Genomic DNA, 15,339 nt, shown 5'->3' on the forward strand with positions numbered 1-15,339 from the left:
GAGTTGTTGTTTCCATGCAACACTTTCAACGACTTGTTGGCTTAAAATGAACTTTCCAAGAAACTTTCCTTAATTCTGCATTGACAGCATCCTTTGAAACTGGGACAGAAATGCCACACTAAACATTACAAGTACTAGAATAAATGTCGTTCCACTTCATGATTGTGTCCCACTTGTTGTTGATTCTTCACAAAGAAATACAGTTTTATATCTTTATGTTTGAAGCCTGAAATGTGGCAAAAGGTCGCAAAGGTCAAGGGGACCGAATACTTTCGCAAGGCACTGTAAATGAATGATCTGAGTCTGTATTTTCAATAGCTTAAAAATTTGGCATTTATATAAAAGTCAACAACAATCAGATAAAACAAATTAATATTTAGCTTATAATATTCTTTATAACACTTAAATGAACATTGGGCTAAAAACGAATAGGCCCATTATCCTTAGGCTATGCCTTTTGCCTATCGAACTGTAAAAATCCTAGATAGACAATCAGATAAAACAAAATTATTATTTGGAACTTTCTTTGTAACGAATGAACATTGGCTTATCCCAAGAAAAACAAATAGGCCAATTAGGATATGCCTTTTTCCTATCTAACTGTACAAATCTTAAAATAAGAACTATAAGTAACAAAATAAGTAAAGGAGCCTAAACAAAATAATATATTTTAGCCCATCCTATAGGCTATGTCTTTCAAATAAGATGCATCTGGATTTGAATATAGGCTACATTAAATAAAAAAAGTGCTATGTGGAACCATTAGGTCTAGTTGTTTTTACCAAGTCTTAGGCCTAAAGACCTAAATGTTTCTGACAAGAAACACAAGCATTTGAACCTTTTTCTGCCCTAGAAAAGCGAAATCAGCCGTTTGTCCTTAATGTTGTATTCTTCCAGCCAATTGACCCCTCCGTGCACAATCTTAGTACAGTACAGCATAATAGGAACAAAACAGCACAGGACAATACTTAGATACCAGGCAGTCACAGGACAATACTTAGATACCAGGCAGTCACAGGACAATACTTAGATACCAGGCAGTCACAGGACAATACTTAGATACCAGGCAGTCACAGGACAATACTTAGATACCAGGCAGTCACAGGACAATACTTAGATACCAGGCAGTCACAGGACAATACTTAGATACCAGGCAGTCACAGGACAATACTTAGATACCAGGCAGTCACAGGACAATACTTAGATACCAGGCAGTCACAGGACAGTGACATAAAAAGCAAACACATACAATCTAACATTTGTACCTTAGCCTTCCAAAATTGTTTACATGACAGCAATACCTAAAGATGATCACAAAGTTATATTAAATCAACGTGTACCTTTACGCTTCAAAACGACCACACCAACTAACTTTCCCTGGCCTCTCACCCACCTTCTCTCAGGGCCGCTGCGACATCAACATCCGCAACAACCGCAACCAGACGCCGTTGCAGCTGGCGGTGACGCAGGGCCACGGGGACTTGGTGCAGCTGCTGGTGGCCGAGGGCGCCGATGTCAACGTGGAGGACGAGGACGGGGACACGGCCATGCATGTGGCCCTCAGCCGCCCGCAGCTGGCCAATGCCAAGCTCACCCCGGCCACCTCCAGCACCACAACCACCACACAGGAGAGAGGAGAGGGGGGCCCGGGCTCATCATCGTCCTCGCTCTACTGTCAGGTAGGACTGTGAGGAGGGGTGTGATCCTTCTTGATTAGTCAGGAATTCCTGCATTTCTGACATTGTCCTCCATTCATATACATTTGAAACTGACCTACCTAGTTCCAACAGGCTCGTTTTTCTATGTTGTCCTGATCACATCCTTAACCGGGCAGCCTGGTCCCAAATGGGCTTTAGCCAAACTCCTCTGATTTTTGTTCACAATGGTAGCCAATGGAGTTGGCTGAAGCATGTAAATATGGAGCCCAAGCCAGGAGAAGGATGGTGTGAGATATTCTCCCCCAGCTTCATATAGGTACAATCACTCCTCACCTCTATTTAAAAAAAAAAATAGTTCCTTCTATTAGCTAAGTAGGTTATTGGGTTATCTTTTACAATATGGACAAGGTAACAACAGAGCCTTGTATGACTACACCCCCAGGTAGGTGCAACAGATTGTTGGTGGAAGGAATTAGTTACCCCCCAATAACTGCACAATTACAACATAAAGCACTGTTATTTTGAGAAGAGCTTTATGTAAATGCAAATCATCAGCATTGTGTTCTAGCTGCCACTGGCGAAGGGCATCCTCTCATATCGGCACGACCCCAAACACTGCAGCGCTCAAACAATGCTGGCCAACCGCCAAGCCTTTTTTGGGGCTTGGTGGATGGATGGGGTAAACAAACACAAACTGGCCATCTCAAGGTGGCCAGTCTTAGTACCCTGTATTCACATTGTCAGCAAAGGAGGGGGGGGGGTTCTGGATTTGTCCAGCTGGGGTGCATTGGGTTTAGTGACAACACACCCTTGCGGTACTCTAGTCTGTGTATGAGGACCAGACATGCCCTTTGAATTTAGTAAACAGGTGTGCAGCTTGCATCTCTGACATGCCACTGGTTACTATAATTAATAGAAGATTATTGATGAATTTATACTAATGATCAGTTACTAGCTTTAGTGTAATCTTATGTCCCCAGTAATTATACTCTTGTTGTGGTTGTTGTACACTGTACTGTCTGTCTCTCTCTGCTATATCTTATGTGTGCGGCTTTCAAGCTCACTTATGTGATTCCTTTAATTTACCAGATTAAAGGTTCATCAGAACTCAATTCTCTTTCTTCTTCCCCTCCTTCTCCCTCCCTCTTCATGTCTCCTGTGTAGCTGAGCAGCTCGGGGTTGATGGGTAACACAGATCTGAGCGTGGGCGCGGCCATCGCCTGTTTCCTGGCACAGGAGGGCGCCGATATCAACTATGCGAACCACAAGGGCAAGAGCCCCCTGGACTTGGTGGCGGATACAGCCGTGCTGCAGCTCATCAAGAGCTTCTCCGAGAAGTACCGGTACATACAGCAGCCAGTGACTATTATAACAACACCTCTCACACTCCTCAATCCGATGGCTCAGCCTGGAGATTAATGCCCCAATCAGACATAAATGGGCTTTAAAATAAGTGATAAAGAAAAGAGCAGAACAAATAACTAACCAAAAGAAAGAAGATAGGATTTGTCCTCTAATCATACAGTATGTATACCAAATCAGTCTTCCATCCATCCGTTCCTTTTAGGTTGCAGCGGCTGCAGGCCATCACGTGTGGCACGTCACTGAGCAGCACCAGCCTACGGCGGGTCCACACAACGCCCAACACCATGACCAACCTGGCCATGCCCGCCCTGCCAGGGCCCAGCGAGTGCCTCATCTGCTCCGAGCTGGCCCTGCTCGTCCTCTTCTGCCCCTGCCAGCACATTGTTGCCTGTGAAGGTAGATGGATAGTATACAGAGCTCGACATTAAGGCTTGTAGGCAGGGTAGCCTAATGGTTAGAGCGTTAGACTAGTAACCGGAAGGTTGCAAGTTCAAACCCCCGAGCTGACAAGGTACAAATCTGTCGTTCTGCCCCTGAACAGGCAGTTAACCCACTGTTCCTAGGCCGTCATTGAAAATAAGAATTTGTTCTTAACTGACTTGCCTAGGTAAAATAAAAAAATAAAAATAGTCAGACAACCAGAATATAGATTTCAGTTGTCTAAATGGACAAGTAAAAAATTACAATATCAAACAATTAGTCCAATCAGAATTGGATAAGGCAGCGGTGATGCTGCAGTGCACAGCAGGGCGTACATGGTTGACATTCTCAGTAAATTGCCTATATCCAACACTCAGTATCTTATTGTTGTAGGATCCCAAATGTTCTATTTTCTCTCCATTTGACATGAATATGACTTGGCCTATTAAGTCACTCTTTCAGTTTAATGCATGCTAGATCTGTCCTGCCCTGCAATTTCATGATCAAAGAATGAATTAGTCATTTCAGAAAGTTTTACATTGTTTAAGGTGAGGCCTAAGGTAATAATGAGATCCTTTAAGGTAATAATGAGATCCTTTTAGGATTTTTAATTAATTTATTTGAAAATGATGTTGGAAAATAAGTATTTGGTCACCTACAAACAAGCAAGATTTCTGTCTCTCACAGACCTGTAACATCTTCTTTAAGAGGCTCCTCTGTCCTCCACTCGTTACATGTATTAATGGCACCTGTTTGAACTTGTTATCAGTATAAAAGACACCTGTCCACAACCTCAAACAGTCACACTTCAAACTCCACTATGGCCAAGACCAAAGAGCTGTCAAAGGACACCAGAAACAAAATTGTAGACCTGCACCAGGCTGGGAAGACTGAATCTGCAATACGTAGGCAGCTTGATTTGAAGAAATCAACTGTGGGAGCAATTATTAGGAAATTGAAGACATACAAGACCACTGATAATCTCACTCGATCTGGGGCTCCACGCAAGATCTCACCCGTGGAGTCAAAATGATCACAAGAAAGAAAACTGTGAGCAAAAATCCCAGAACCACACGGGGGGACCTAGTGAATGACCTGCAGAGAGCTGGGACCAAAGTAACAAAGCCTACCATCAGTAACACACAACGCCGCCAGGGACTCAAATCCTGCAGTGCCAGACGTGTCCCCCTACTTAAAGCCAGTACATGTCCAGGCCCGTCTGAAGTTTGCTAGAGAGCATTTGGATGATCCAGAAGAAGATTGGGAGAATGTCATATGGTCAGATGAAACCAAAATAGAACGTTTTGGTAAAAACTCAACTTGTCGTGTTTGGAGGACAAAGAATGCTGAGTTGCATCCAAAGAACACCATACCTACTGTGAAGCATGGGGGTGGAAACATCATGCTTTGGGGCTGTTTTTCTGCAAAGGGACCAGGACGACTAATCAGTGTAAAGGAAAGAATGAATGGGGCCATGTATCGTGAGATTTTGAGTGAAAACCTCCTTCCATCAGCAGGGGCATTGAGATGAAACGTGGCTGGGTCTTTCAGCATGACAATGATCCCAAACACACCGCCTGGGCAACGAAGGAGTGGCTTCGTAAGAAGCATTTCAAGGTCCTGGAGTGGCCTAGCCAGTCTCCAGATCTCAACCCCATAGAAAATCTTTGGAGGGAGTTGAAAATCTGTGTTGCCCAGCAACAGCCCCAAAACATCACTGCTCTAGAGGAGATCTGCATGGAGGAATGGGCCAAAATACCAGCAAAAGTGTGTGAAAACCTTGTGAAGACTAACAGAAAACGTTTGACCTCTGTCATTGCCAACAAAGAGTATATAACAAAGTATTGAGATAAACTTTTGTTATTGACCAAATACTTATTTTCCACCATAATTTGCAAATAAATTCCTTAAAAATCCTACAATGAGATTTTCTGGATTTTTTTTCTAATTTTGTCTGTCAAGTTGAAGTGTACCTATGATGAAAATTACAGGCCTCTCATCTTTTTAAGTGGGAGAATTTGCACAATCGGTGGCTGACTAAATATTTTTTGCCCCACTGTATATTTGGTCAATGTCATGATTGCGCTTGTCCCTCCTGTAGCATGCCAGCCAAATGTGTAGCGGTCTTCTTTCTTTTTATCAATTTTTTTGTAGATTATTTTGGATGGTAGCTATAGGGGACAATAATGTCATCTAATTGCAGTGGTGTCAAACTCATTCCATGGAAGGCCATGTGTCTGCTAGTTTTATCTTTCAATTAAGACCTAGACAACCAGGTGAGGGGAGTTCCTTACTAATCAGTGACTTTTATTCAATCAATTAATTACAAGGGAGAAGCAAAAACCCACAGACACTCTGACCTCCATGGAACAACTTTGACATGTGGTCTATGGGCAAGCATAGACATTATTTCAGATTCCTCCGATGTACTTCACTCATTTTCAGTCACCCTTTTGGCCGATGGTGTTAGGGTCCTTTTTTATTTGTTGGGACAAGTGACTTCAGCTTTCGGACAAGTAAAAATATCAGTCCTACTTGTCAGAAGGGTAAGTGGCAAAAGAAATGTATGTCAAGCCCTGGTGTGAGTGGCGTGTGGGGTGGCATCTGGAGCATTCAGGATAGTCCTGGACTAAAATGCATCCATTGAAAGGGGTTTTAGTCCAGGACTAGGTTTAATCTGTATCTGGGGAAACTGGCCTTTGATGTTCCCACAATTGTACTCGGTACCTTATTTTAGGATTGAGGTCTTGATGTTTGGGATCTGAGGTAACTCCTTGTGCTTCTCCCTAATCTCTCCACAGAGTGTGCTCATCGCATGAAGAAATGCATCAAGTGCCAGGTCACGATCACAAAGAAAATTAGACAAGGTAATGATACCACAGATGAGTAGAAGGCCTGTCTTGTTTTCAGATTTTTATTGATGCGTGTCGGTGAGGAGCATTGGTAGAAATTGATAAATAGAAGTTGTCCGGGTCATACTAATAATAGTACAGATCACAATACTGTGTGATGTTGAAGTGAATGATGTGTATCACCTTCCTCTCCCTCCAGACCAGACAGAGGTGGACTGCAGCCCGGGCTCGGAGAACTCCGAGCAGCACAACCTGCTGGAGCAGCTGCAGTCACGCTACCGCCAGATGGAGGAGCGCATCACCTGCCCCATCTGCATCGACAACCATATCAAGCTGGTTTTCCAGTGCGGCCACGCCTCCTGCATCGACTGCAGTGCCGCCCTCAAGACCTGCCCCATCTGCAGGCAGACCATCCGGGAGCGCATCCAGCTCTTTGTCTGAACCAGGCCCTCCTCCTTTCTTCCTCTCTTCCCCTCCCCCTGTGGCCCAGTCAGTCTGCTCCTCAGTCCTTTGGGATTAGCCACTCGATCGTCCATCCTGGCTCAGCTGCTGTGCTTTGTTGTGTTCCATTGCGTGACGTTGCACCCAGGGTTCCCAGCAGTGTCAATGAGCTGGATGTGGTCGTACTGATTTTTTTTGTTTTGTTGTTGCCTGTTTCTTCATTTCTTCAAATCCAGTCATGGCCCCTGAAATGCTCGGCAATGCTTTGTCCGTGGCTCCCAGTGTGTAGCAGCCACAGCGGGTTGCGTCAGGAGGAGGCAGTAGTGCTGCAAGCTCCATTCCCATTGGTCCACAAGGAGGACATCCCTACGAACCAGGGAGTCCCTCTGAATAGTCCATCACCTGTGCTGCTCTAAGAGGATGTCTGTTACTCCCTGTTAGATTGCATCCCACCCTGTTCCCCCTGTTTGCCTGTCTTGCCTCCCCTGTTTACAAGGCTGCAGAGAACTGGCTGATGTCTCCCTCCCTGTCTTGAATCCGGTGTATTATGTTTGCTCTCCTTCGTATGAAGCTCTTTGTTATCAGTGTTAGTCTCCTGAGGGTGATGGTATAACTAAAGGCTCCTCTGTATAGCCCCTCACGCTTGCCGTACGTACACAAGGGGAAAATACACACTTTATATATGCATGAGTATATGCATATTCTAAGCTGAAGACTGTGTTGTGGGTTTGGTTAGATGTGTGGTTTTAAGAGTACCAGTAATTAGTACTGAGTTATTTATGTCTAAAGGTGTTTCTATTTAGCTAAAGTCATATTATTTTTGGTGTTTGCTCAGTAAAAAAAGGATTTCTGCTGAAATTTCACCCAAGCCTATGTCCTTCTCTACTCAGGGTCCTGATTCATTGAAACACTTCTAGTATCAAAGGTTACGGAATGTTTTTTTTGTCAACCCTTTTTACGTTGGAGCCATCTGACAATTTGGTGTGTCTTCATTAAGGGACTTGTAGTTGAGATCTGGTAACACAACAGCTAGAGCTTTTATAGCAGAATAGACCTGTGGATAAGTTCACTTCGGTCCAACATACCTTTCCTGCTTTAGGTATGAAATTGTTTAAATTACACCATTGTAGAGAGGGGTTTGCGTGCTGCTTCAAAGGAAAGACTTTGTCAGATGACAAAGTGCAACTAATTTTCATTATACCATCACCCAGATACCCATCGGCTTTGTTCTTTATAGATATGTATCGAAAGCATAATCGAAGCCTGTGTCTGTTCATCTGAACCTGAGCGTCTGTTATACTCCTCAGTGTGTAGTGTTGTACTACACAGCCCACAGACCTGCTTGCTAGCATCATCACACTCAGCCTCAGACAGGGCTCAGCCCATTTGGTGGTGCAGAGAGGTTTGTCATTATGTTTAGGTCAACTTTGGACTCTTTTTGGACAGAATGACTTGACTTCTGGAGGCCTTTGTGTCCTCTAAATAGAGGAAGAACATTGATACTGTACACGATGATGAATCAATCCTCCAATACAGAACAGGAACGATATATTGATCAAGCGAGGTGTGTGAACTACCAAAGCTGAGCCAGAAAATAATGAGCATGTATTTGCTTTTTCTTTATTTCGTCACTATGTGGAATTTTGGCAGCCTTTGGACTGTTTTCTTGTCATGTATCTTTTTTCTCTCAAACAGATGTCTGTCTCACATCATAGTCATCCTACTTGGAAGAAACCCTCCCCAATCTGTGTTTGGCAAAGCATTTTGGATTGTACTTTATCGTTAATCATCCTTTGTAATGTTTGGTTTGTTTCCGAAGGGCTTATGCATTAAAAGAAATTGATATATTTTAATCTTCTATTTAATTTTTCTATTGTAAACTTCCAGTGACAGGGGTTTTGTAACATTAGATCCCAACTTTGGGAGAGCCAATTAAGATGAACATTTGAATGTCAGAAAAATGTAACCTGTAACCTCTGCCTTGTAAAGCTGCATGGGAGAGAGGAAAGTAAGGTTTACTCAGAAGTACAGTGCCTTGCGAAAGTATTCGGCCCCCTTGAACTTTGCGACCTTTTGCCACATTTCAGGCTTCAAACATAAAGATATAAAACTGTATTTTTTTGTGAAGAATCAACAACAAGTGGGACGCAATCATGAAGTGGAACGACATTTATTGGATATTTCAAACTTTTTTTAACAAATCAAAAACTGAAAAATTGGGCGTGCAAAATTATTCAGCCCCCTTAAGTTAATACTTTGTAGCGCCACCTTTTGCTGCGATTACAGCTGTAAGTCGCTTGGGGTATGTCTCTCCGAGAGACTGAAATTCTTTCCCATTCCTCCTTGCAAAACAGCTCGATCTCTGAGGTTGGATGGAGAGCATTTGTGAACAGCAGTTTTCAGTTCTTTCCACAGATTCTCGATTGGATTCAGGTCTGGACTTTGACTTGGCCATTCCAACACCTGGATATGTTTATTTTTGAACCATTCCATTGTAGATTTTGCTTTATGTTTTGGATCATTGTCTTGTTGGAAGACAAATCTCCATCCCAGTCTCAGGTCTTTTGCAGACTCCATCAGGTTTTCTTCCAGAATGGTCCTGTATTTGGCTCCATCCATCTTCCCATCAATTTTAACCATCTTCCCTGTCCCTGCTGAAGAAAAGCACGCCCAAACATGATGCTGCCACCACCATGTTTGACAGTGGGGATGGTGTGTTCAGGGTGATGCGCTGTGTTGCTTTTACGCCAAACATTTTGCATTGTTGCCAAAAAGTTCAACTTTGGTTTCATCTGACCAGAGCACCTTCTTCCACATGTTTGGTGTGTCTCCCAGGTGGCTTGTGGCAAACTTTAAACAACACTTTTTATGGATATCTTTAAGAAATGGCTTTCTTCTTGCCACTCTTCCATAAAGGCCAGATTTGTGCAATATATGACTGATTGTTGGCCTGTGGACAGAGTCTCCCACCTCAGCTGTAGATCTCTGCAGTTCATCCAGAGTGATCATGGGCCTCTTGGCTGCATCTCTGATCAGTCTTCTCCTTGTATGAGCTGAAAGTTTAGAAGGACGGCCAGTTCTTGGTAGATTTGCAGTGGTCTGATACTCCTTCCATTTCAATATTATCGCTTGCACAGTGCTCCTTGGGATGTTTAAAGCTTGGGAAATCTTTTTGTATCCAAATCCGGTTTTAAACTTCTTCACAACAGTATCTCGGACTTGCCTGGTGTGTTCCTTGTTCTTCATGATGCTCTCTGCGCTTTTAACGGACCTCTGAGACTATCACAGTGCAGGTGCATTTATACGGAGACTTGATTACACACAGGTGGATTGTATTTATCATCATTAGTCATTTAGGTCAACATTGGATCATTCAGAGATGCTCACTGAACTTCTGGAGAGAGTTTGCTGCCCTAAAAGTAAAGGGGCTGAATAATTTTGCACGCCCAATTTTTCAGTTTTTGAATTGTTAAAAAAGTTTGAGATATCCAATAAATGTCGTTCCACTTCATGATTGTGTCCCACTTGTTGATTCTTCACAAAAAAATACAGTTTTATATCTTTATGTTTGAAGCCTGAAACGTGGCAAAAGGTCACAAAGTTCAAGGGGGCCGAATACTTTCGCAAGGCACTGTACTACTAACATTGCACCAGTGCCAAATCTTCAAAAGGATGTGCGTGGCTCTGGTAAAAGGTGGTGCACTACATAGGGAATAGGATGTCATTTGAGACTGCGCTTCTGATTAACAACTGATATTAAAGCATTCTGATCCAAAGTATATCAATCCAAAAAAATGGAGCCCAAACATTTTTTTTTTTAGTCATGAGTATAGCGAGCATTTCTGATTGAATTAATTAGATAATCAAATATTGTCATCTGGGGTCATGTGAGTAGTCTCTGTGCACAGGTAAAGGTAATAATACTTTAGAAGAGCCAGGAGGTTTTGAAATATACCACTAGAGGTTTGCTATGAGAAGTACATACATAATATTTTAGCAACAAATGTTACTATTGGTGTGTGTACAGTACAGCACTTGGAGTTCTGTTGGCCTTACTGTCCATTCTTATGTTAATGTTTTTTTCAGTTGTATTCTGTACAAAAATATTTTGCAATAAATATGGAACTGTTTTATAAGGATTGTGTTCTGTGCTTAATCAGTCACTGTCTCCTCCCAACATGTAATTGGCATGTCAACCATCTAACTTGAAATATGTTTATCCAACTCAAATAGTATATTCATGTATTGTTACTCAAATTTAGTTTACTCACAATAAGTGTAAATTGGGGTAATTAGAGTTGGGTAAAGGTATTATTTTGAGTTAAACTGATTGATTGACATGATGGTTTATCATACTTTAATATTTTGAAATGTTATGTGCTGGAGCTCGGATCCACCTGGCTCTCCCTTGGGCCCAAGGTGCAGGAGCCGCGCTCCGGGTCACTCCTGCTCAATTAAACCACGGTTTGTGACTGAAGTTTCATGCTCGTTGAATGACAACATTTAAAGTGTTTCTCTTGAACACAGTAGTAGTGTGTTCAGCTAAATGCTGCTGTGTGCCAGTTCTTAGGCCTAATTGTCTACACTGCCACCTGGTGAGGTTGGCATAGGGCTAACATGTGCCAGGTTATCTGATGGGACCTGCTACAATGTAGCGTTCTATCACGTGAGTAAATCAACAATTTTAATTGGCTGATGTGTATTTTGAGACTGAGGTCCAGGTTAAATTGTCACTTTTTCTAATTTTCAAATCCACAAGCGGCTCCCGGCATTATACCTAAAGCGGACATTGCCATTGGCTGAACGGAAATCCCTTGTAGCATTGTTTACAAGTTTGAACGCTGGAATGTGAGATGTAATCTACACAATTAAACTGATATAATCCTCAATTTAATGTTTTTCAATTTGAGCGTCATCATTTCTATATAGCCTAGACTTTCTAATTCGGAACTTTTGTGAGTTGGAGGGGTGTAGATTTCTGACAATGATCACAAGAGCAGCTGCTCACAGATTTGACCACTCCGACACCGCCAAAACATCAGCTATGTGGGTGTCAGCTGTTGCTGGTTATTGCTCGATCCAATTGAATTTAGGCCTTCCTTATCACCTCTGTAAGTCATTGAGGAAGAATAATTGAGAAGGATCCCTGGAATTCTGCCCAAATGAGTTTTCCTCATTCAGGCCAGGATTAAATTCATATAGTGTCTTTTGAAAAAACATTTTTGTTCATGTGGTCAAGATCAGATAATTATGACTACATTAACACAGGCAGCCTAATCTTTTTTTCCATTAATTGGTCTTTTGTCTAATCAGATCAAATCCTTTGCCAATAATTGGACAATCGATCACAATTGAGCTGCCTGTTTAAACAGCCTACAATATGAAACACTTTATGCATTTCTGAGCCCCTCCAAGACTTGATACCTACTAATGGTTACTATAGACAGAAACAAAAGTAGGGTTAAAGAGAGTGGGTGGGCGTAATCGACGATCTTCTAGCAATCTAAAGGTTGCATGTTCGAGGAGAGTCGGGGACAACTTTAGCTAACCTTTGCCCTTATTCTAAGCTTAGGTCAATTCACCTAATTGGCTACGTAAATTCACCTAACTTTGTGATTTTAGTTCTAACCTTTTCCTATAATCCTAACTTTTGTTGTTAGTTCCCCTAAGCACCAATGTAAATTCTCCCTGTAATTCTTTGTTGTTAAAGCACAACAAGGAACCTGGTCTCGTCTTCCAAGATGTATGGTAAGTCAAATTTATTGAAATCAAATCAAATGTATTTATATAGCCCTTCTTACATCAGCTGATATATCAAAGTGTTGTACAGAAACCCAGCTTAAAACCCCAAACAGCAGGCAATGCAGGTGTAGAAGCACGTTGGCTAGGAAAAACTCCCTAGAAAGGCCAAAACCTAGGAAGAAACCTAGAGAGGAACCAGGCTACGAGGGGTGGCCAGTCCTCTTCTGGCTGTGCCGGGTGGAGATTATAACAGAACATGGCCAACATGTTCAAAAATGACCAGCATGGTCAAATAATAATATTCACAGTAGTTGTCAAGGGTGTAACAAGTCAGCACCTCAGGAGAAAATGTCAGTTGGCTTTTCATAGCTAATCATTGAGAGTATCTCTACCGCTTCTGCTGTCTCTAGAGAGTTGAAAACAGCAATTCTGGGACAGGTAGCAGGTCCGGTGAACAGGTCAGGGTTCTATAGCCGCAAAGTTACCTCATCCAATTTGTATGCTATTTTACGTCCAGGTAAGATGTATGATATTGTACGACCTCTATTCCATTCATAATGTAACCTAATATTTCATACTAAATGGAGTGTCACAGATTTACATACAAAATAAGACTAAATGCACTGAGACCACGTTAGTGTAAACGCAGCTTATCTGTTTAATCTTAAGCTTATATATGTCGACACATGGTCATGTCTCCACATTGAGCCATTGGTCCCTACCTATATGTATGAAAATTATTTGAGAGGCAGTGTTTCAAAATGATAATTTTTATTTGATATTTAAGACAAATATTGATGTCTTGAGTCAATGGTGTCACCTGTCAACAAGGGTGGAATTTAACTATGCCACTTTGTTTACATACTCATCTCATATGTATATACTGCACTCAATACCATCTACTGTATCTTGCCTATGCCGCTCTGTACCATCACTCATTCATATATCTTTATGTACATATTCTTTATCCCCTTACACTTGTGTCTATAATATAGTAGTTTTGGAATTGTTAGCTAGATTACTTGTTGGTTATTACTGCATTGTCGGAACTAGAAACACAAGCATTTCGCTACACTCGCACTAACATCTGCTAACCATGTGTATGTGACAAATAAAATTTGATTTGAAAAGAGTACTGAAATATCATACTCAAGTAGAAGTACTGCTCCTTTCAATCAAGAAGTAGAATTACTTTAAAAAGTAGAAGAAAAGCTACTCAATAACAGTAACAAGAGCCTTTGTAATTTGTTACTTTAGACCTCTGCTTATTGATAATTACAGAGAGCGGTGTAATGAAATGACGGGACACCATTATCCAACAGTAGAGTTGGATAATGGTGTAATAAGCAACGGTAGAAATGCAGACAAAACTTTGTGCGAGCGCCTCACTATTCCCAATTCAGCAAACTGGATGCAGTTTATCACAGTGCCATCCGTTTTGTCACTAAAGCACCTTATACCACCCACCACTGCGACTTGTATGCTCTAGTCGGCCTGCCCTCGCTACATATTCGTCGCCAGACCCACTGGCTCCAGGTCATCTACAAGTCCATGCTAGGTAAAGCTCCGCCTTATCTCAGTTCACTGGTCACGATGGCAACACCCATCCGTAGCACGCGCTCCAGCAGGTGTATCTCACTGATCATCCCTAAAGCCAACACCTCATTTGGCCGCCTTTCGTTCCAGTACTCTGCTGCCTGTGACTGGAACGAATTGCAAAAATCACTGAAGTTGGAGACTTTTATCTGCCTCACCAACTTCAAACATCTGCTATCTGAGCAGCTAACCGATCGCTGCAGCTGTACATAGTCTATTGGTAAATAGCCCACCCATTTTCACCTACCTCATCCCCATACTGTTTTTATTTATTTACTTTTCTGCTCTTTTGCACACCAATATCTCTACCTGTACACGACCATCTGATCATTTATCACTCCAGTGTTAATCTGCAAAATTGTAATTATTCACCTACCTCCTCATGCCTTTTGCACACAATGTATATAGACTCTTTTTTTCTACTGTGTTATTGACTTGTTAATTGTTTACTCCATGTGTAACTCTGTGTTGTCTGTTCACACTGCTATGCTTTATCTTGGCCAGGTCGCAGTTGCAAATGAGAACTTGTTCTCAACTAGCCTACCTGGTTAAATAAAGGTGAAATAAAAATATCTCGCTCTGCTGCAGAGCACGCTGATGAGGCTAGACAGCCTGTTCTTAGCAAGGCCTATATCATAAACCATCCCTGTCCTTAACATAACAACCTCATGCCCTCTTCATCAGGAACACATATGGTACAAACACACAAATTGACTTGCATATGACAAACTGCTCATGAGTGGATGATGACAGAGCCACATGAGAGCAGGGGCTTAACTCAGGTGGTGGAAGCATTTTGAGCAGTGCAGATAGAAATGTAATGAAATAGAGGAGACATGATGATTCTCTTATCATGGAGTTTAGATCTTTTTTCTTTCAAGGAGAGTATAATTATTTTATTGAGATGGACTAGATATTCCCGAACAGGCCCCAGCCTAACCAGAACAATAATTGTCTCAAGGATGAAAGAAAAGATGGAGGAAAGAGCATTCTGTCCAGTGTGGCTCAGTTTATAAGAGTTTGTCGCTAGCAATTTTTTAAAACCTTTATTTTACTAGGCAAGTCAGTTAAGAGCAAATTCTTATTTTCAATGACGGCCTGCTGAGTGGCATATTTATCTGCTGAGTGGCATATTTATGTATTTGTAAAGTTGTTATTCATTATTAAATACAACTTCAGTTGTAAAACATTGAAATGGTGGATGGCTATTATGCACCTGGTGGGGTGAGGCTGAAGCATTAGAACTGCAAAAAGTTGTCTGTGGT

The 15,339-nt window shown here is 41.9% G+C and overlaps 1 protein-coding gene across 5 annotated transcripts in view; it reads left to right on the forward strand.

The window, feature by feature from the left end:
• Positions 1-8,589, forward strand: part of LOC124045828 (E3 ubiquitin-protein ligase MIB2-like) — a 65,913-nt gene extending 57,324 nt beyond the window's left edge. For all 5 annotated transcript variants that reach the window (XM_046365513.1, XM_046365515.1, XM_046365514.1 and 2 more), the window contains 5 exons: positions 1,404-1,679; positions 2,823-3,001; positions 3,226-3,419; positions 6,245-6,310; positions 6,495-8,589. In XM_046365513.1, coding sequence (XP_046221469.1) covers positions 1,404-1,679; positions 2,823-3,001; positions 3,226-3,419; positions 6,245-6,310; positions 6,495-6,736 — 957 coding nt within the window. In that variant the 3' untranslated portion in view covers positions 6,737-8,589. The remainder of the gene's footprint in view (positions 1-1,403; positions 1,680-2,822; positions 3,002-3,225; positions 3,420-6,244; positions 6,311-6,494) is intronic.
• Positions 8,590-15,339: the final 6,750 nt, after the last annotated feature.

The sequence above is a fragment of the Oncorhynchus gorbuscha genome, linkage group LG10 (genome assembly GCF_021184085.1).
Source record: "Oncorhynchus gorbuscha isolate QuinsamMale2020 ecotype Even-year linkage group LG10, OgorEven_v1.0, whole genome shotgun sequence".
NCBI classification, from domain to species: domain Eukaryota; kingdom Metazoa; phylum Chordata; class Actinopteri; order Salmoniformes; family Salmonidae; genus Oncorhynchus; species Oncorhynchus gorbuscha.